Source organism: Dermacentor albipictus, unplaced genomic scaffold (assembly GCF_038994185.2).
Source record: "Dermacentor albipictus isolate Rhodes 1998 colony unplaced genomic scaffold, USDA_Dalb.pri_finalv2 scaffold_31, whole genome shotgun sequence".
Classification (NCBI taxonomy): domain Eukaryota; kingdom Metazoa; phylum Arthropoda; class Arachnida; order Ixodida; family Ixodidae; genus Dermacentor; species Dermacentor albipictus.
In genome coordinates this window covers 853,967-877,314 of record NW_027225585.1, presented here as the reverse complement: position 1 = coordinate 877,314, position 23,348 = coordinate 853,967, and the positions used below count along the sequence as shown (strand labels likewise).

The window sequence follows — 23,348 nt, the reverse complement described above, 5'->3', positions numbered from 1 at the left end:
TGGCAGCTGTGGGCACTAAGCATTGTCAGCCATGGCGTACTAAATTTATGGAGCCACGTAATGCAACACACGGAACTCTCGGATGCCATGCGCCGATGCAGTGCTTATGGGGCGATCTGTACAGCATGTGCTGGCACTCATACCCTTGCTATTAAGGCCCGACCTACTTGTGATTTGTTTATAAGTGCTTACTGACATGCTACTATCCACCAAAAATGTTCTGGGAATTAGTGAAGTTACTTGTACTGCTCAAACTTCAAAACCTGAACTCATCAAAATTCGTGATTTGAGTCTTAAGCTGCAAGTAGAACATCGAGGTTCCACTGCATATCCACCACAAGAGAACAATTCAAGACACCTACAGGACTGAAAATTTTATGAATGACTGAAAAAAGCTTTGCAACTTGCCACACAACAAAGACACGACAGCACGCGCACAGTGTAGGTCTGGTCGCCACCACACAAATGTCACGAACAATGAGGCACTCAGTTAACAAAGAGGATAAAAAACGACACAGCTTATCTCAATTGCTCGACCTTTGCAACTGGAGTGTTGCCGAATGTGCCACATCAGGCAGCATCGCCCACATACTCGCCTGTAGATGTCAATGAAACTACTCATTTGCAAAAATGTAGGAACATGGCAGCCATCACATGCTTCCAGCTCCTTCGATCTTCTCCGGCGCATGCAGTTCCCAAAAGCACAGCCTTACAGATAGGAGCGAGGCTATTGCCAGGGCATTGATCGATGGCAATGGGGATAAGCATGTTGCACCACCCGTTGATTAGCTGGGAAAGTGACCACTAGTGCGAGCCAGGAGCCAGCCACAGTGGCGCTGTGCAAATTATCCATGGTGGACCCACTTTGCATATCAATAAGCAAGCTTTTTAAAAACATTTTTATGAAGCTTGGCTGGACTGAGCCATTTAAGATGAATTACCAAAAAATTCAAATTAATGAAATGTGAATTAACGAGCTTTTACTGTTAACTGCCAACTCTTGGCAACTTTGCATGGCCGTGGCACATTGTGCCGCATTCACACCCCACTCACGAATATCAAAAGCAATGATACGGTAGCACTGCTCGAGCAAACGTTGGTTCAAACTGGTCCAAATAGACGTAGCGGTGCCACACAGATAAATGTGCACTACTGCCACGTGGCAACATCAGTGCACTCGACAGTGCCACCTCAGAGGCCACCGCCACTGTACTGCCTTGCCCCGAAGCACGCTGCTGGAGGCATGCCTTGAAAGCATGGTTACCCTAGCATGGTTGAGACCTTCCTCTTAGCTTCCGAAATTCGTGTGCAGCACTTGCTCATCGGTGTGGTCGGACTGGAGCGGGAGACCACGCTGCTGTGTGCGCAGTTGAGTCGCGGTTCTGCACTTACAGACATTGCGTCTGCCGCCCTTTTACCTAGACCGGGTTTAAAGCATTGGTTGTAACATTATGGTGCCTTTGAAAATGTATCTGGACACAGTTTCAACAGGCAGGGTCAGAAAACTGTGATGCAGTGAAATATTGTCGGCATAACAAATTATTTGTTATATGTGGGATTATAATAAGTGGGTTCGACTGTATCGCTCACTCCTTGGCCAAGGCACCTCAGCACTACTGCAAACAATTACACTGAAGCTTGCATGCACATGTTCAGTGCTCAACAATGAACACAAACTACTCACAAAGAAGGCTTCTTTTGCAGAACTTCTTCAACACAAAACAGTGACACAGTGCAGAGTGTTCGCAACACTTACAAGCATTAACTGTCGATGCAGCTGCTCCATACTGCACTGTGCTGCAGACGCAGTACAGCGGGGCTGTGCATGTAGCAGCGTACCAACATCTTTTCACTAAGAAATTGAGAATGAATGCAATTAAACATCCCAAAAGTATTGCTCTACCCACTATCCAAGTTGGCCGTCTCCATTACTTTTTGCTTCAGAACACTGCCATAAACAACTTACAGCTTAATGTATTTACAATTAATATTTTCACAAATTCCAGTAATTTTTTTTCTCACACGCTTTGTCCACAGCATGACCAAAATTTTCTTCTGACGATTAAATGTGAAAAGCATGAACAGAGCAAAATGTTAAGCAAGGTGAGAAAAATAAATGCAAGTTGGCCATAAATTACTCAGTACAATTCTTAGGTGTAGCAGCTGCAATCAATGTGGGTGCAATGTATGCCCCATGCCAATGATCCGACGTGGTCAAAATTAATCTGCAGTTACCATGCCTCCAAGTTGAACTCCTAGTACTAGGGGTGTGCGAATAATGGTTTGTGAGATTGAATGGAATATGAATCGAAAGGTGCCAGAATCGATTGCATATTTAACACTTTTCAAATAGTTTTCGAATAATGAACAGCCGTTATCACAATTAACACAAAACAATGTTCACGTTCCAGTACTGTTAAGGTTAGCAAGTTTCTGTCATTACTTAGTATGTTATGAAGTATTGTTATGTTGAAGCATAAATGAAGCATTCGAAACAAACATGCAGTTTTTTTGCAAGCACAGGGCTCTTCAGAGGGTCTGAATGATCACTGTACAGCCTCTAAAGTATGGCTACTTAAGTGATGTAGCCTGTTCCACTGCGCCAGTTCTTGTTTAATGTCTATACTACATCCGTGGGGGAAAAAATTTACTGTGCTCTTGCTCCAACTTAAGATTATTTGGGTGCAGTTGACGTTTTGAAATATTCGAAAATTATTAAAAATATTTGCATTTACAGATAGATTACAGTGACTATTCCATTCAAAGACCAAATCGAATAGGAGACTAGTCGATTCATTGCTAGAAAGCTTTGAATATTCGCACACCCCTACTTAGTACTGATAAGTGATGCAGTGCAAAACAAAATTAATTAAATTATGGGGTTTTACGTGCCAAAATCGTGATAAGATTATAAGGCACGCCGTAGTGGGGGTCTCTGGAAATTTGGACCACCAGGGGTTCTTTAATGTGCAACTAAATCTAAGTACACAGGTGTAATCACATTTCGCCCCGATCGAAATACGGCCGCCTTGGCCAGGATTCGATCCCACAACCTCGTGCTTAGCAGCCAAACCCCACAGCCGGTGAGCAACCATGGCAGGTAGTGCGAAACAAGATGGAAGGACAATAAAAGACGAGGACAAGCACTTTTCCATGCATCCGTCCATCTTGTTTTACACTTATCAGCAGGGAAAACCAGCTAGCCCAAAAGTAGCCCACCCTTCTAAGTTTCAGTAATTTCTTTTTTACAAGGCTATTCTATATTAAAGTGGAAAGTCGGGCGAGTGGGTATACACTCATAATGGGAACAGCCCATAGCAGGCAATGTAAGTGTAAGCCTCTGCTCAAAGAGACAAAAATGTTGTTTAAACATACTGATGCATCCACCAGATTAGTCGTGGAAGCAGCCCACATTGAGCAAAAGGGCACGTGGTGCATTAGCCAGCCTTCGATAGCACTTTCTCAGCAGGAATTAACGTACCTAGATAGCTCGATACGGTAACAGATGCCCTGTATACAGGTGGCCCGGTTGTGCATTCCTCGATTGACCATGTGATCGCCTGTGTCACTTATGTACGTGATGTGTGTTTCAGTAAGCATAGGTGTGAGTCAGCGCTCGTCCTGTGTCCTTTTACTCCGTCGTCGTCTTGTTCGCGCTGTTCCCATTATGAATGGCTATTCTAACATGGCGAGCACTAACTCTAATGGCGGCTAGCAGCACTGTCACAACCTCAAGAGAGAAGTGGGCTCCAGAGTCCTGGGGCTGTTGCTTACCTTGCACAAAACTTTCTGGCACTGCAGCCCTAATTGCGCTATCCATTATCACATATGAATATACCATAGCACAGGTCTCGTGCAAGACTGGACTGTGGTGACCTCTCATATAACGAGGATGACGTTCATGAAAACAAGGCAATTTACCAAGGTTCGAATTTTCTCTGGCCTGCACACAAAACGTGAACTCTTTTTTTTTTTACATTTCATACTCTGTTAAGAGCTGCTGCTTTGTATCAACTCCCCTCTATTCTAAAGCTTAAAAAAGTTGCAACCATGCATGAAGCTCACCATGCACATGCGCATGAAGCTCACCATGAAATCCTTTTTGCCTTCGTGAGTCTCCAGGTGGCACTTGTACTCCGTGGCAAAGGCCCATTCGCAGCCATCTATGGCACACTAAGGAGGAGTGTGTGTGTGTGTGTGTGCGCGCGTGCGTGTGTGTGCGTGCGCAATTGCCGGAGCACTTCGCCCCTCAGAGATGCAGGGTGTGTCGAGTAAGCATCTGAAGAACACTTTGTAATGTTGTGAAGATGGTTTAAACCATGGATCTGGGACCTCAAAGAGGTGCAACGTGAACTCTTGCATTTACCACTAAATTATCACTTTTTTTTTTACATTTCATACTCTGTTTAAGAGCTGCTACTTGGTATCAACTCCCCTCTATTCTAAAGCTTAAAAAAGTTCCAACCATGCATGAAGCTCACCATGAAATCCTTTTTGCCTTCGTGAGTGTCCAGGTGGCGCTTGAGCTTGTACTCTGTCGCAAAGGCCCAGTCACAGCCATCTACGGAACACTGCAGAGATGAACATCTATGCACCTCCTCTGCCCACTAGACAACACATCAGTGAACACTGTCATTAACTATCCATCTAGAGGTAAGATGATTATCCTCCTAGAGGTATGAGATTTTTTAATAGTATGGGAAAGTTAAATAATGAAGAATTGGTAGCATAAAGGTAAGATGGATGACAATGTTTCTTTAAATGATAGCTGTTCTAAGCTAGTTGGGGTGTTGCACACAGAACAAGAAAGGATAAAGAAACAACACATGCATCTCTTTGCCCTGTACAGTTGAACCTCATAATAATGAAGACAAAATACCTACGAAACATGAAACTGCCTCGCATTAAAGGCCAATACTTCCAAGTCTCAGAGGTCACCCGTTGGACTGACTTTTCGAGAGAAAGAGTGAAGGAAGTGGCTTCGGCTTCATGGAGAGTTACTTATTGAACCAGTGCTGCGACTGTTTGCTCGCACAAGCAATGCACGTGAGGCTGCCGCGACGGGATGCAAATAAAGAACAACAAAAATACATAGCCAAACATTTGCAGTGATGCCTATACTAGCATGTTTCAACTGCATTTAACGCAGTTGCGATGCAGTAATTCACACGTTGCCGTGTAGCTTTGCATAAAATAAATTCCCGTTAGCTAAAACTTACTGTCATATGCATGTTGGCCTCTCACTGGATAAGCATGCAGATGTCTGAACAAAGCACTAACACGGGTTCGCAGGCACACTAATATGGTTGCCCATTATCACATATGAATACAGTTGCCGACTGATTTCTTGGACTCCAAAAATTCGGACATGCCCGATTATTCGGTCAGCTTCGCGGCACCGCCATTCTCCTCATAGACCATAATGTATAACAAATGCCGAAAGTTCGGACCCCTTGCAACCCCTCGTCTGATTTTTCGGACACTCCTTGAGCCAACTCGATCAAGAGCACCATGCACAGACTCTGACCGGTGCATAGCTCGACTTGCTGAACACCATTTTTGTTTTGAACAGAGCTTCCTTGCTGCCCCACGAAGTGGCGCTACTACTGCAAATCCCTGTTCATCATCATCGTTTCTGCCTGGTTCGATAGAGTGACTACAGCAATTCCTCTCTCAGCTTAGCAAGCCACTTTAAGACAATCCAGCAGCTGATTTGTTTTTTCGTGCACGACACTGCGAATAGGCCGTTTTTTGTTTGTGCAACAGGTGTTCGCGTGACGGTGTTGTGGTGTTTGCTTTATGTGCTGTGTCGAGGTTGTGGTGATCCAATGCAGCATACGGAAACATTGTGTCAAGTGTCTAATGGCGCCAACAGTGCCCGTGCAGACTGCGCTGGGGAATGCAAGGAGGTCTAGGATTTGTCACCTTCCAATGTGCTCCCTACTGACGGTTAAAATGTTCTGCTGAGACCTGTGCAATAGTTGCATTGCGATTCCGGACACCGTCTCATTTGACATTTTCACAGGTGTTGACACTGCTGTACTGACATGTGCAGAACTCGGCGACGGCGAGATCATTCGTCAGGTTTCTGCTACACCGCCGGACGACGACTCTGAGTCAGCTCCAAGACTCCGAGTACAAGCAGTGACTGTGCTTTCAGCCGCCTATAGTGACCGTATGACTCTCTCCGAGATTCAGGCTTATCTGATTGCGCGTAAATGAAACAGCGTGCAATGGCGCTTCACGATTTCTTCAAGCCTACTGCCGAGCCCGAATAAGTGCGTGGAAATAAAGGTCTTCTTTTTTTTTTCTTAATCTGCTTTTTTGGACAACTGTTTATTTGGACATTTCCGCAGTCCCCGTGAGGTCCGAAAAAAGTCGGTCACTGTATACCAGAACACAGGTCTCGTGCAAGACTGGACGACTGTGGTGACCACAGATATGAAGAGGATAACGTTCATGAAAAGACGGCAATTTACCAAGGTTCGAATTTTCTCTGGCCTGAACAGGAACCCTTGAGTGTAGTGTTGTGCTGCTGAGTGTTGTAGAGCAGCTCAGGCAGAAGAACGTCAGATTGGGAGAGTTGGTGGTCTTCCATATTATTTCATTTCATTTATTTGTTGTTTGAGACATACAGCTGTCTCAGGTGCTGCAGCAAAAGGCAGTATTCTTGCCTGACAAAGGCTGCAGCACCCATTAAACACGACACAGGACAATGATGGGGATGGCAATGAACTTGCAACTGCGTTTACTGGAAAAAACGTTTGCTTTTAAAGCCATACATCAAGCGTGCTCACTGTCAATAGAGAGAACTTGTCATTCCCAACCAATGGAAAGGTGTAATGGTTCCAGGACTTACATTTGGAAATGCGGTCGTTTGCTTTAAATCAGGGGTACAATCAGGACTCCAATGGCAACCAAATGTCAGTGGGGCACCTCGCATTGGGCACTCACAGGAAAACTACAAATGAAGCTGTGTTGGGTGACAGGGGCTGAACAAGTTTTGAAGTGAAGGAAGCTCACAGTAAAATTAGTTATGAAGAACTGAGGAATATGAAAGAAAGTAAACGAGCTGGGAGAGCGTTCAGGTATCTTTACAGGAAAAACATTGATTCACAATGGAGGAAAAGGACTAGGAAGCTTACCAGCAAGTATGCGGCATGTAGGGTGGGCAACACAGCAACAAAGAATGTCAAGCGGAAAGTCAGAGAGCCTGAGATAATCACACGGGTGGCAGCAATGGAAAAGAAACCTGCCATGAGCAACTACAGAAGAGGAAAAAACAAAATCAGGAAGAAACAATTTATGATAACTCAAAGGGAACCTCATTACTTTTTGAAGCGAGAACACGAAGCCTTGGAACACTTACAAAGCGAGATATAGGAGGGAAGAAGCATGTGCTTGCTGCGGTAAAGCTAGGGAAACGATGGAGCATGTTTTATTAGAATGTGGAGGTACCTGCCCGGCGGTCGATTTAGGCACCACTGGCCTCCTTGAAGCATTGTTTGCTGTGCTTCAGAGTAAAGAGCTTTGGCTATCCTTTGTCAAGCATTGTTATATGTTTATAGTTGTTTGTAAAAGGAGTGCTTATTTTTAAGTATGTAGGCTTCTGTCCACCTGTTATAGTCCAAATGAGGCTGGCAGTATAATAAAATGAAAATGAAATGAAATGACCACTTTCAGCGTGACAAAGATGAAAGATTTATTCGCTAAACAAGATCAACCAAGCAACAAACACTTACTCAGTCCTTAGGTGGCCTCATGTTGCTTTTCCTGAATTTTTACGTCAATGTTCAAGATCTCCTGCTGCTTCCTCTTGACAGTCTTCCTTAGGCTGTTTGACTTAATAATGCAAGTTAGGTCACTGGCTGCCTAAGCTTTTTCTGCACATGAGCCTACTGGAGCTATCAATTCTGCAACAGCGGCTTCTAGTTGCTTTTTCTTCCTTCCGAAAGTTTCAACCTCTTCATCAATGCACCGTTTCTTCCTTTATTTCGCATCTTCATGCTCCTGCTTTTTCTGCGCTTCCAAAAAGGCCCGGTATTGGTTCCTCACAGAAGCCACAGATGCTCTCAATTCTTTTGGGATGGGCACACTGGAAATGCCACCTGCTACCTGTACAGCATCACAGATAATGCACTGTGAAATGTGACACACTTCTTTCATGTTTTCTACCGAAACCTGGTGACAGCAGCTTTATAACACTCCAAAGCTCAGCATATGCTGAGCTAACCTTTAGAAGTTCCTAGAAAAACTTGTAAAGTGTATGCAATCTCCTTTCAAATAGCTGCAACCCATGTTTGCGCTCCTGTACCGGCTCAACTGTGCAAGCACAATATACCTTGAATGCTCTTGGATTCTTTCTGCTGCAATGAGTGCATCCAGAACTTTAAGCCTTCCAGACACTCATTCAGCTTTGATAACATCTCCTTGGGGTCTAGTGAAGAGAGGCCTCTCACAACGGGATATCGCAGGGGGCTCTCTCCAGGATCTTTTTGTGGCGCTCAGCAGAAACTGTTTGCACTGCATGCAAAATGCGAATAAAGTTTGAACACTTACTTTGTGGCTTTCAAGAAGCTGCCCGGCTGTGTAACCAACATTTATCTTCTCGAATGGCACATGGTTATTTAAATCTTCAAAGTCAATCTTCAGGAGGCCAGTGACTCCCACTGATGAACAGAGAACAGAAGACTTGAGAAACTTTGTTAGCAGTTTTCTGACAATATTCTCAAGGTCCTTTGCAAAAAAGAACATAACTGACTGTCTTATCTGTCTGACTTATCTGTCTTATCAGACTTATCCGTCTGAAAGTGTGTCGAAAATGGCTGAAGGGCCATCGCAATAGCAAGTGCAAACTTTAGCTTTCCTACTACTAGTGGGTCACAGCAAAAGTCACAAAAATCCTGAAAAGACGCACCCTTGGGAAGGTTCACTTCCTTGCTTCTTGCCACTTCCACATACTTTTTGACGTCAAGCCAGAGAAGCAGAACCCACTCTATCACCGGGACGTTCTCAATCCACTGATGTGCACCGATGAGTTTGTCCAGTGACAGCAACAATGTCTTCTGTCCAGGCAGGTGCATCAAGCAACAACCTGCTCACACTTGAGAGCAATATGTCCAACGTCCATTTGCTTGCTGTAAGACCTGCCCTGTAGGCATTATGCACAGTGTGCAAGTTACAGCTGCCCAAGTCTAAGCACCTCAACGGACAGTTATTCTGTAGGTGGTTCTGCAGGCCTTTGAATGCCTTGAGATTCACATTAGGCACATCAATTGATATTTTCACTATTTTATGTAACAGAAGTGGTTCTAAGACATCAAGTAGTTTTTCTTGCAGGTCTTCAGCACTGGCATGACCCATAAACGCAGATGTGAAGTAGCATAGGGTGAACGACCGTGATTCATCCCAGTACCTTAGATGAAAGTCCATTTGCTTTGCTGCCAAGTCTCATTCAGAGACTCGTTGAACAAGACAATGCTGTAGTCGCTGTTCTCTATTTCTCACCGCAGAGAGGACGGAAAAAATGGCCTCAAACCATGGCACGCCATATACGAGCACTTCTGCTCTCTGCAGTGGAAAGCTCGTGCCACTTCTCTGTCTGGAAACATCCTCTTAAACAATTCATTCACATGTGACGACGAATGATATGAATAGTGCGATGTTACAACGTTCAATGTCCACAGAATTTCTGCGTCTATCTCAAGCTCATGCTTTCTGCATGCTTCCATCAAGTCTGATGACTGCGACAGCACTGGCTGTGATTCATTGGTTGACATTTCGAGATCGTCAGGAAGCTCCTTATCATGCAGCTACTCTGGGCGGCTTGAATGTGCTCTCTATGTTTTGCACTTTTTAGGTGGCTTTTTAGTGCTGACTCCCCCATGGCAGTGATGTCAAAGCACTTACAGCAAACTTTGCATTTTGCCTTGTGCAGATTTAGCATGTCCAACGCAAGCCATTCTTGGTAGCTGTCGTTCAGCCACGACCACTGAAATTTGCATTTTCCAGGCATTACTGGCACACACTACGCTGCACATGCACAATATGTCACGATACTGCCGTACACTACACGTGTACTAAATGTCGCGATACAACCACACGAGTGCTACATGTGCACAAAATGTGACGATACAACCGCACATGCAAGCGCTAAACAAGCACAAAATGTCATAATTCGACCATGCAAACTGCACACAAAGTAGCCGCCATTTCTCTACACAACTGGAAAGCAGCACAGGAAATGGTGGACAAGTCAATGTCATTGTGGCCAGATGTTCACAAGCGTACCCTAGGCGTGTGCTTACTTTGTCCAAAACTTGCACATTTTTTACAAAATCACAGCGGGAATTCAGGAGGGTTGAAATTTTCTCGAGTACAATCACTGGAGGGTTATTAAAAATTTTAATGTAAGAAATTGAAGGATTTTCGATGATCTTCGAAAATTCCAGGGCTTCCAGGGCCTCAAAATTTTTTTTCAAATTCAGGGGTTTTCCAGGGTTTTTAGGACTCGCACGAACCCTGGACATATGCTTTCCTCGCCACAGTACATATAGGTGAAATTCTTCTAAGGCGGAGATGGTGTAAGGCGGGTGGGTGTGGCAAAGGGCGTTAGCGGCCAGGGTGTCGAATTGAAAACTAAGAAGTGCCGTGCACAATGCCAGTGACATAGCCGTCGGTCAATCCTGCGTCAATGGCGTGCACAGCAGCCCTTTATTACCTGTTTCGCTGGTGGTCGTGTGCTATCGTGTCTTTAGAAGAGATAACAGAAGGAGCAGCAGAAACCAGTGCTCGTGAAAGAAAAGAAAGAAAAAGGAAAAGAAATGAAAATACTGAAATGGAATAAATAAATAAGCGAAAAAAAGAACAAAGCAACCAAACTAAGTGTTGTTGCCTATAGCTTGAAGTTTAGCATAGCGAATAGATTCTAAAGCTTCTAAAGATTCTAGAGCTTTAGAATCTATTCGCTATGCTAAACTTCAAGCTATAGGCTACAACACTTAGTTTGGTTGCTTAGTGTTCTTTCTTCCTTTATTTATTTATTCCATTTCAGTATTTTCTTTTGAATAAAGGGAAAATCAGACATCCACCCGTTTATAGCAATTGCTACAACTACGGGTGGATGTTTGATTTTCCCTTTATTCATTACTTCTCTTCACCTTGCAGGTTTCCGCAGAACTACTACGTCAAACACTTGCCTTTGCTTCGTGTTGTCGACAAATTCGACTTCACCCTGCCATCTGCTAGCCGCCTGGTTAGCTCAGATGGTAGAGCGGCTGCCCCGGAAATGCGGTGGTCCCGGGTTAGAGTCTCGGACCAGGACGAATTTTTCTTCAACTATGAGGCTTTTCTTTCGAGGAACCTGTATCGGTTTCCTTTGTAGCAATTGCTACAAACGGGTGGATGTCTGATTTTCCCTTCATTCATTACTTCTCTCCACCTTGCGGGTTTCCGCAGAACTACTACGTCAAGTATTTTCTTTTTTATTTCACAAGCACCGGCTTCTGCCGCTCCTTCTATTATCTCTTTTAGAGTCACGATAGCCCATCACCACCAGTGGAACAGGTATCAGAGGGATGCTATGCACGCCTTTGACATGCCGGCTGACACGGCCGTTCACGCATGATTGACAGACAGCCATGTCACTGGCCTTATGCACAGCACTCCTTTATTCTCAATTCTACACCCTCACCACTAACACACCTTCGCTCATTGCTGCACCCGCCCACCTTACGCCCTTCTCCCCTTTAGAAGAACCCCACCTATAAGTACTGAGGTGAGGAAAGAATATGTCGCCTTGAAGAAGACAAACCCACATGTCGAAACGTTGGCTCCTGCTTTCACCTTGTTCTCATTTTGCTCATGGCCTTGAATTTCCACCTCTCATCTTCCCCGCGTTTTCCCTGAATATCTACACTTGTGCTACAAGATTTATTGGCAGTAACACAAAATAAAGAAGAACGGTGAACACTAGCATAGCTGCCCATTGTAGCGGCAGCAATCGCGATATACTGGGTGTCACACATAACTTGAGCCAAGAATTTAAAAATGAAAGGCGCATTGGAAGCAAATTGAACAGAACGCATGCTATTCGCAATAGCCTACAGTAACTCAGACAATTGTTGTTTTCCCCATAACTCACTAATTAATTAGGTTGAATTACCCAAATTTTTAATTATTGGCTGAGGAACCCCCAAGTATGAAATGCAGATTTGTAGAGCACTTTCAGAAACCACCGATCGAGTTGTTTTCTTTATAATACGTCTCACGTAGTCCTTAGGGTTGCAAAGAAAGCCCACAAAAACTTGCAAATGTTATGAATTCGTGTGCGTTATCTGCTTGTATGTTTTTTTTTTCTTGTATGTTATGTATTCTTCACCAATGTCTGAAAATGCTTGCATATGTGATGAATTTTGTGTGTGTTTGAATGCTTGTATATTTCTATGTATACCCACCCTGCTATGATCTGATTTCAGATCGCAGTATCTGTAAAAAAATTTAAAAATAATCTGTCGCCAGTGTCGCTCTTTTATCAAAAGAAAAGCCTACTTGGTCCCTCCACAAGATTGGCGCTCCTTCTGCTGACCACCTGACATCATGATATCCGTGTGGACAGTGCCATCGACAGGGACAGCCGTTCATGAGAATTTAAGTGGACAGTCGTCAGCGCACCACTTCACTGGGCAGGGAGGAGCGGCAGCAACCATGCTGCCTAAATATCCTTTCTGTTTCCTACTTAACACTGCTGCGCAGAGCGACGAAGGGAGAGGGCTTGAGCAGGAAAACAACACACAACACCTGAGCGCAAGAGCCACTAAGAAAATTAGGGCTAACCAGGTGCTTCAGGTACGTAGATGACTTCCTTATCTGCCTACCTGCAGCAAAATTTACTGTGAGCTGTAAGGATGAGGTGCTCAGGCTGTTCCACAATGAACACAGTGGGCTGCAGTTTACGTTCAAACTGCCGAGTGAGGTTTCCCTTCAATTTCTAGACTTGAATATAACCTTTCACAACCAGCACGTATGCTGGACTTACAAGACAAGAAGTGAAAAATAATGTTGTTATATGACTCGAGGCACTAAAAAATAGTGAAGAGATGCATTGCCACTGCGTGCCTCCTGGAGGCTACAAGGAAACCATGTGAACACACTGTGAAAGTCGGTGTTCAGATACAGATTGAGTGCTCAAAGAGTAGTAAATACCTGCCCCATTTCATAGCTTCCATCATGCATGCTTTGCTTCAAAGAAGACCTGGTGACCAAGGTCCCAAGAGAGATGCGAGAGGCAAAACTTTGACGACCATGCCCTACATGCACACAGCATCATACCGACTGAAAAAAGTAGCTGCTAGGCATGGCATATGAGTGGTCCTCACAGCACCACAAAAGCTAAAGGGATTGTGCACAAAAGTAAATGGAATGACCACAGAAAGCACACTTCGGCAACCACAGCCCCAACCCACAGGCCACCCTACTTTCAGCTTTGATCCCCTCGCTAACCCTTGGGTGCCTAGGAGATCCTGCGCCGCCTGCTTTATCATAACCTCAGGTGCTCTCCTGAAGCCAGTTACATGTGCCCTCCTGGAGCAGTGCTTGCAAAAAACGCAATCTATCGTCGCTTCGAAAAAAAGCGACCCGCAACTTATACAACACCAGTCAGAACCTTGCCCCTTCAGACACAGCGATCACCTAATGGGGCGTCCGTGCCCACTGCCTCACCGCGCAGGCAGCCAGCAGTGTAGTGCAAACAAACTTGACCACATTCCGCAATGACGCCATGTCTAGGGGACAAACGCATGCAACAGGCGCTAAGAAACCTCCTCCGTGGTGCCCAGGCAGAGTCACATATTCAAGGAGCCAAGGCCCCAGATTTTCTCTCTCGCACCCGCTTTTGCTCGCACCTGCGCAGAAACGTCGAGCGCCGTCAGAAACGCCACACCCCGCTGTACCTACTAGCAATTGTAAAAATGTGACCCGGCAAAGCACCCCTGCGCATGTGTGTAGGCCATATGTACACTTCGTTTGCGTAAAAATAAACCGGTTGATAGCTTGCGCTCATGTGTCATGTGTGTCCTCTCGCTCAAGTTCTGCCCCTTCGTCGCGCTGCGCAACAGTGTTAAGTATGTCCGACCAACTAGCCCACTGCAGAATTTTCCTGAATTACACTTCTGTTTCATCATGCAGATCTCATTGTTTTGCGCATGGCCTCAATGCTCTCGGGTGTGTCGCCAGTGACGGTCCTTTCATCGAAACAATGGCCTACTTGGCCCCTCCACAAAATCGGCTTTCCTTCAGCTGGCCATGTGACATTTTCTTTTCCGTGTAGACAGTGCCATCAAGAGGGACAGCCATTCATGAAAATTTAAGTGGATGGTCTTCAGTGCACCCCATCAGTAGGCAGGGAGGAGCGGAATCATGCCACCTAAATATACCTTCTGTTTCACTGTGCAGGTTGGTAACCATCCATCTTTGCATGCAAAAGGATAAAAAGTTGGGTGAGTTGGTACGATAACAAGATCTTGAATTGTAGCGCAAAGTGACACAGACAGGGACTAGACAGAGAGCACTTGTCCTGTCTGCTTCTAGTCTCTGTCTATGTCACTTCGTGCTACAATTCAAGATCACATTTGCATGCAAAGTTTACCAGTAAGTACTTTCTGCTGCTCTTCCCTTACCCACAGATTGTTGTTTAAACTGTTTAAGTGTCTTTTTAAGTGTCTAACCTAACCAAGTGTCTTTATGTCGTAGAATTGTTGATCGTATGTGGCAACACTGAACTTAATCCCGGCCCTCAAAATGACACTGTCCTGGTGGCATTTGCTGACCTTACAGCAAAAAAAAATTCCCATCATGCAGAATTGCTGAGCGTACGTCAGAAAGCTAAAGATAGCCAGCAAATTCTGGAGTGGGAATTGCCAGGTTTGACTGGAAGGATTGCCACTGTTGAGGCCACAGTTGATTCCTTGGATACAATTCAGGGGCCCGATCTACCACAAGTCATTGCAAAGACTACAGTAAAACCTCATCATAATGAAACAGGATATAACGAACTAATGAATATACCAAAGCAATCGTGATTCCCCTTGAAATTCCAATAAATACCCATGTATTGAAAACCCCGTTTTAATGAAGCTAAAATTTCCTCACAATGGGTATAATGAACTTTTTTTTCAGAGTGCAGCTCTTTGGTGCCCGTTCCTGCATTTCAACGGCACCGTGGTGCTTTGCCATAACCAGCTCCGTACGCCGGGGCCAGCGCGCTCCTGGCACTATCACTCGCGCACAGCGCAAGCCTTGCTCTCTTCGCTCCTCCACTGCCACCCATGTGTAGCGGCAATCAAGAGCGCCAGATCGGTGGTGGCTGATCTCAATGATGTGCAGCTACCCACGCCGAAATGCATAGCCGCCGCTGTTCGCCACTGCGCGTACCCCTTCCCCCCCCCCTCCTCCTCCGTGGCAGCGACCACGCGAGAGCGCGCGGTGTTCTCTGGTTGCCAAAGCGCCCGCTCGATATCAGCGGATCACGGTGCGCGCTTTTCAAGCCAAAACGCAAAGCCACCTTCAGTTGGACTCGCTACCAGCGTCAGCAGCGTTAGTCAGTCGTCGCCATCTCTTCGCCGCACAATGTTCCTATGCACCTACGCGCTGCCTCCCACAACATCCCGATAAGCGGAGCAGCTGCGCCAAACTACGCTGTTTGCGGCAGCGGGTGCGAAATGTTCTGCACCAGACGGACTGCCCGAGACTCACAGATGGATTATATTATAATAAAATCCCTCTGCCTATAGAACTCAGCCAGTTCTTTCTGAACCATGAGCGAGGCAACCGGTGGAAATCCTTCATCTGCCTGCTGCTGCTAAAGGAGCTGCCCAGCGCCGTCGCTGCCAGAATCCAGAGGTGCGCTACGCCGAACCAGGCATTGGTGAAGCAAGTCTAGCATATATCCATCTATTTCACTGACCCCAAAGCTACCTTCATGACAATCAAGAACTGGGAGTGGAATGTTTCTTGAAGAAGTGAAGAATAAAAAGTTTTAACTGTACATACATGTCTTGCTCGAATTATTTGCCTGTATATAAGAAGCCAAAACAGCTGCAGAGCTGCGCTCAAATTTCGCATTAGTAAGTAACATAATCATTACAATTTTTTTTTTCCACAACAAGCATTTACTGACCATTTTGGTACCCGTCAGGCCAATGTCTTATAGCGCGCAACGTTCGCGTCTCCTGTGCGCGTCTCCCGGCCTCCCCTTTCCCGTGGAACTGGTGGACCCGCCTGCTCTCCCGCTGCATGCGTGGGGCAGAGCCGACTGCGGTTTTGTTACTGCCTGTCATTGCCTCTGTGCGCATCAGCGATATCAGTGTTTCTATAGGTTCGTTCGAGCGAGTTCCCACTGCCAGAAAGGAAATGGACGACGGCAAATGGAAGCACAAAACGATATCAATCGAGTGAAAAGTGGCTATGCTGAAAGCCGTCGAGTACGGCGTGAAGAAGAAAAAAGTAGCCGAAGATTTCAGCATAGTGTTGAGCATGCTGCCGACGATTTTGAGCAGCAAAGAAGCTGTCACCAGTGCTGTCGCTCGTGGCGTAAAAGGCGACAGAAAGGAGCTGCAAGCCGCCGCTTTTGAATCTGTAGAGAAGGCTGTCTTCAAGTGGTTTTTGTACGCAATAGCAAGTGACCCTGCTGTGAGTGGGGCACTGTTGCAATGCAAAGCGAGGAACTTCACATGCATCATGGGGCACGACGATTTTGTGGTGAGTGTCGGCTGGCCGCAGCATTTCAAGCAGCGCCACGACATCGTCGGCAGGGCTGTAAGCGGGGAAGTGCAGTCTGTCGATCGTGAAGCTGCAGTGGCGTGGGTGGAGACAAATGTTGGACAGCTGCTAGAAAAATACAGAGCCAAGGATTTGTTCCAACACGGATGAGACAGCCCTGTTCTACCAGATGCTACCGCAATAAACCTTGGCCCTCAAAGGTGAACACTGCCAAGGCGGTAAGCAGAGCAAGGTCCACGTAACTGTGTTGCTTTATGCCAACATGGATGGGTCGGAAAGGGTGCCGGCCCTCGTGGTCAGCAAAGGTGCATCACCACGATTCTTCAAAGGTAAACGAAAGCTTCAAGTGAGTTATGTGTCCAACCGTAATGCTTGGATGACGAGAGAAATTTTCGCACAATGGCTGGGGGAGTGCGATGAGCGGCTGGGCAAGCTGAACCAGAAGATATGCCTCGTACTGGACAACTGCGCGGCCCACCACACTGCCGCTTTGCTCAAAAACATAGAGCTATGCTTCTTGCCACCAAACTGCACTGCAGTTGTGCAACCCCTTGACCAAGGAGTTATCATGTACTTTAAGTCGGGCTACCGCAAGTGTGTGATCGACCGGATTCTGCTCATCATGAGTATGAAGCGGAGTAGACGATCATTTTGTACATGGCGATCGAGATGCTACAGGCTGCTTGGATGGCTGTACGAGCAAGCACAATCGCCAATTGCTTCCGGCATGCCTCATTTGGCGTCAGCAGTGGCGGTTACAGCGAAGATCTCGGTGATGCAACCAGTGAGGGTGCCGGGGCCGACCATGCCCTAGCGTGGTGGGACACTCTCCTTGACATCGGCATTGTGCCCGACTGCGACACCTTCTGCACATACGTCAGTGCCAATGCTGACGCGGTGACGACGGAAGAGCTAACCAAGGCGGGAATTGTACGCACGGTGATGGGGGTGCCTAATGACAACAGTGACGAATGTGTCGACGACAGCCCGAGTCCTAATATTGGCGAAGCCAATGTACCGACGCCCGCACAAGCACTTCGCACGCTTCTTTGGCGCTCACGATGATGGGGCGACAAACTCGAAACAGTGGCTGCAGATGAAAAAGCCATCATTTACCTGAAGAAGACACGGCAAAAATTTATCAAGGATTTTTTTTCTGCAAAGTGAGCCGCCAGCTGGTGAGCTGTTGATCGATTAGTGATGAGCCATTTCGCATGAATAAAGTAACAATTCCTTGCTGCCTTTCTTTCGCTTGTTTCTTATTTCATGCGACGGCCTCTTTCCCCCCCCCTCGTGGAGGGCTGCTGTGAGATTTGGTGGTGAGTACTCTTGCTAGCTAATTGTGGATAGAAATGGATAGTGGCTATAAAGAACTAATGCCTATAACGAAATAATTGCAACCCCCCCCCTCCTTCAACTTCGTTATAACAAGGTTTTACTGTATTCGGAATGAAGCTGCGGTATTAACATTGCGAATAGATAAACTTGAGGACAGATCTTGCCATGAGAGCCTCATTTTTTAGTGTTACTGATGCTCCAGCTGAAAATTGGGTGCAATCTTAGAAAAATGTGCGCGATCTTTTATACACCTTGGGTATGAACGATGAAATTTCGTGTGTGCACAGACTGGGAACATACATCCCTCATAAATGTCACCCAATACTTGTTAAATTTTCTTCCTCAAAACTAAAAGAAAAAATTCTGTAAATTCTGTCACAGCGTTCCAAGTTTAGAGCCTCTAGAATCTCAGTAGGCGAGGACTTCAGCAAAGCAAAGTGACACTCAAGGAAAAAAGCTTATTGAATTTGGGAAAACACTAATCAGCCCTTCTCACTTCGCCTTAGCAAACAGCACAACAATAGGAAATGTTATGTGTACTGCTCAATAACAGATAGTGTGTTAAAAGTTGAAGCACATGATAGCTGTATGGATGCTTGCTCTAACTGTCCCATTTCACCTAGCGCAGCGCGAACATCTCCACAACAACCACAAGGGTAATTTACTCATCAATTCTCAATCTTATAATACTAATACTCGCAATGTGCGCAATAAGCGTGACGTCCACAATTGACACTTTTTGGCAGATATTATTATTGTAACTAAAAGCTGGCTTAGTGAAGATGTAGGATGAAAGTTTGCATTCTGAATCCTTGAATACGGTTACATAGCCTACCAATGTACCTGTTGTAATCGTGCCAGAGGGGCTGTCTGTGACACAATTACTTTTTCTATGGTCATGTGTGAATGTTCGTGTGTGCGTGTAACTGCTGGTCCCAAGAACCTTATTTTGGTGCTTGCTACGGACCGCCTACATAGTCGAACAATTTTTTTCTTCAAATCTGCACGATGTTCTCAGCACTATATAGTGCAGTTTCCTACATTTCCTTTTATGCGAAGCATACTAGCCGCACAACCACGCTCTTCCTTGCTGTGCCGCGCGCGGCCGCGTAGCTACCATATGACGTCATAACAGCTGCAAAGCGGACGCGTAAGCTTCGCCTTCAAGAGTGGAATGCGTTAGCGTTCCCGTCGACCCGCCAAGGGGCGCAAGACAATGGGCTATGGCGCAGTGACTACGCGCCCCGCATCGGACGCGGTGAGCGTCGAGCAACACAGCGTTCGGCGCGACAAGGAAATGTGCACCTGAGCAAGCGACGCACGCCTGAGCCTTAGAAACAGCTCGTTTCTAAGGCAACAGCGCGTTCACTAGAGGCGCTTTTGCACCGCTTTGAAGCATCGAACTCGTGGCTCAGTGGTAGCGTCTCCGTCTCACACTCCGGAGACCCTGGTTCGATTCCCACCCAGCCCATCTTGCAAGTTGTTTTTTATTCATGAAGTGCCTGCTGAGATTTATCACTCACGGCCAACGCCGACGACACCAACGCCGACGACACCGGCTTTTCTGTGACACGAGCTCCTTAACGCTGTCGCGTTAAAATAAAGGCTAGTATGCTTCGCATCCTGGGCTTAACCTTAGCTAAGCCACAGCCATTTTTTTTCTTGTTTGGAGACTAACTTCCCCAACATTAACTGGTGCAGGGAAGAAGTTTGGGCGTGTTGGTGGGATACATACAGACTGGGATACATCGCGCAATAAATGACAGGGATAAGCAGGAACACAAAACGAGCGCTAACTTTCAACAATTGATTTATTGCAGCTGGTGAGTATATATACAGTCACTGGGACGCCACTGCAATAGACACACTGAAGGGAAGGAGGAAAAACAGTCATGTGACTACTGTGCCCAAAAATTCAAGCTCTTTCCTTGATAAAAGTATAGACGGCGTGCTAACACACTCGTCACCTGCTCTGGCTATCTCAGCTGCTTCCACAATTTCTATCATAATCTTATCCCTGTGGCGATAGACAACAACAGTTTGTTTTAAGAGCGGGAAGCATGGTGCCTTCGCGTCACATTTTCTACAATGGGCAGCCAGATGCCCATCTATTGCGATGCTCTCCACTTTGTTACTGTGCTCTGCCAGACGCACGTTTAAACATCTGCTCGTCTGGCCCACGTAGTACTTCCCACACGAAAGTGGGATCTTATACAGAACAACGCGAGTGCATGTAACAAAAGGATCTTTGTGCGCAGTGGTCAACCAGGCTTTCGTTTCCTCATGGGACAGCTTAACACGCTCAACCTCAAGAGTTTGTTAGGTGCTGTAAACACAATGTTTACACCAGAACGTTGCCCAACCTTTTTTAGGTTGTTAGCATCACTTGCCTGTCTTCATTCCTACAGAGTGCGATTGATCACTTTGAACATAACTTATGAAGTGTAGCTTTCCTCAAATTACGACACGCGACTGGCTTTTGTCGATACCCTATGAACACGAGCATACCAGAACAGTGTGCTGTTAACCTTTTGACGGTTTTTCCCGTATATGTACGGCAGCAGTTTTCTGTCCCACAAGGTCTCTGCCGTACGGTTTCGACCCTCCGTTTGAAATTTCGCGCCATAATGACAATGCGTGCTCACTAGGAGCTGCTGCCACCTCTTAGAACTTACAAGAAGCGTTTTAAATTTGCGCTACCTTGTTGCTGAGAAAAACAGAACTCATTTTTAGCTTCAGCGCATCGCGCAGACTACGGCAACACCCCTTTTGCGTTTTCAGTTTCGCCGCATGATTGCAACGGAGGCGCACAAAACGTGATCTTTCTCTTTGTCAGCACTCTCTTGCAGGGGTTGTGGAAGTTGATTTCTATCTTGATTGGCGCTGCTCTTAGCTTGTTTATCACCGCCGCTCGTGAGATATTCTCACTCTCAGCAGCAATGCGCTTTCGCGGTTTTGGTTCCGCCGCGTGATCACAACTGACGCTCGCGAAACTTGATTTTTGTCTTTGTCAACACTCTCTTGCAGGGGCGGCGGAAGTTGATTTCTATTTTGATTGGCGCTGCCCTTAGCTTGTTTATTACTGCCACTCACGAGGTATTCTCGCTCTCTGCCACAACGCGCTTACGCGAGGGTGCCTCAGACCTCTGCCCAAGGCAGCCGCACGCAGAGAAGATGCCATGTGTGTGCCGACATAATTGTCACTCCAAGACGAGAACAGACACGCATTTTAGGTTTGCAGAGTGCGATGAGGCGCTGTGTGTAGACCCGTGTTTCAAGGAGTACCACATTCTGAAATATTATTGAACATTTTGCAGTTCTGAGTGATGCCGACACCAAAATACGGTTCGCAAATTTTTTTTCTTATTATTTATTGCCAACTTTATACATTTTGTACATTCAAGATCCGCAATAAAGTAATTTGACCACCTGGGAATGCTTTTTTCCAAATAATTCGACCCTCAAAGGGTTAATGACAACCCCTATATACGTATACAGTTGAACTCTGCTATATAGAACTCGTTTACATCGAATTATTCTATATATAGAACAATTTCTGGACATGGTCTAGTTACAATGAGTATATATAGCAAAAGTTACCCTTACATTAAACAAAAATAGCAGCTATTCCCGATATATCGAACGTCGAGCGGCGGAAAGGTGCCCCCAGAAGTTTGCTTTCCCTCGCGGTGGCGGGGAAACCTGGCGGGGCGGCTCCATCCAACCGCTCTCCCTACCGTGACCGCGCAGCCTCGGACAAGCCGTCGACACCCCTCAGCAAAAAATGACCCTGGCCTGCCCGCAGCGCTTGCTCAGACAGCCAATCAGAGGCTCTTGTGCCCTCCTCGTGCATATGGCAAAAGTTCGAGTTGTCTGGCTGTTTTTCCGGTTCATTGTCTGTGCGCCTTGTGGGCCTTCTCCCACAGTGTTGCCGTAATGAAGCAGGAGAATTTGCCTTTTGTCGTGAAGCTCTAAATCATAAATCAGTTCGAATGCGGTGAGAAGTCGGATGACCCCGCAGGGTGAATAATTTCTAAAAGCACTCTCAGCACGATCTTGAAGAATAAAGGGGAGATTAGGGCTCAAGTGGCCAAACTTGCGACCCGGTGACCGCGGCGCCCGACGTGTACGCACAGCCATGTACGAGCGGTTCATCCGAAATTGCTTCAGCCGTGCCGGCTTCCGCGTGCTCGGTGATGAGCGTAAATTCTGATGAATGTGACGCAGCCATTACCAGTGTTACCGAAGTTTGGCGCAAGCTGTCATAATTTCCAGAAGCTCTTGACAAATCAACGGTGGACGAGTTTGGATCCGGACAGGCCGCCATTGGAATCTGAACCTGGTAACGTTTAACACTAGAACGTTATCTAGTGAGGCGAGTCTAGCAGTGCTATTGGAGGAATTAGAGGGTAGCAAATGGGATATAATAGGGCTCAGTGAAGTTAGGAGGACAAATTAAGCATATACAGTGCTAAAAAGCAGGCACGTCCTGTGCTACCGGGGCTCAGCAGAGAGACGAGAACTAGGAGTCGGATTCCTGATTAAAAAGAATATAGCTGGTAACATACAGGAATTCTACAGCATTAACGAGAGGGTGGCAGGTCTTGTTGTGACACTTAATAAGAGGTACAAATTGAGGGTCGTACAGGTCTACGCCCCCACATCCAGTCATAATGACGAGGAAGTTGAAAGCTTCCATGAAGACATGGAATCGGCGATGAGTAAAGTCAAAACAAAATACACTATTCTGATGGGTGACTTCAATGCCAAGGTAGGCAAGAAGCAGGCTGGAGACAAGGCAGTGGGGGAATATGGCACAGGCACTAAGAATAGCAGGGGAGAGTTATTTATTAGTAGACTTTGCAGAACAGAATAATATGCGGATAATGAATACCTTCTTCCGCAAGCGGGATAGCCGAAAGTGGATGTGGAGGAGCCCGAATAACGAGACTAGAAATGAAATAGATTTTATACTCTGCGCTAACCCTGGCATCATACAAGATGTGGACGTGCTCGGCAAGGTGCACTGCAGTGACCATAGGATGGTAACAACTCGAATTGGCCTAGACTTGAAGAGGGAACAGAAGAAACTGGTACATAAAAAGCCGATCAATGAGTTTGCGGTAAGAGGGAAAATAGAGGAATTTCGGATCAAGCTACAGAACAGGTATTCGGCTTTAACTCAGGAAGAGGACCTTAGTGTTGAAACAAGGAACGAAAATCTTACGGGCATC

At 46.1% G+C, this 23,348-nt stretch overlaps 1 protein-coding gene across 4 annotated transcripts in view; it reads right to left on the bottom strand.

Annotated features, from left to right (window-relative positions):
• The window catches only part of LOC135909917 (zinc finger protein ZXDC-like), a 358,875-nt gene that overhangs the window by 286,776 nt on the left and 48,751 nt on the right, over window positions 1–23,348 (bottom strand). For all 4 annotated transcript variants that reach the window (XM_065441928.1, XM_065441931.1, XM_065441929.1 and 1 more), the window contains exon 3: window positions 4,482–4,571. In XM_065441928.1, the coding sequence (XP_065298000.1) occupies window positions 4,482–4,571 (90 nt within the window). The remainder of the gene's footprint in view (window positions 1–4,481; window positions 4,572–23,348) is intronic.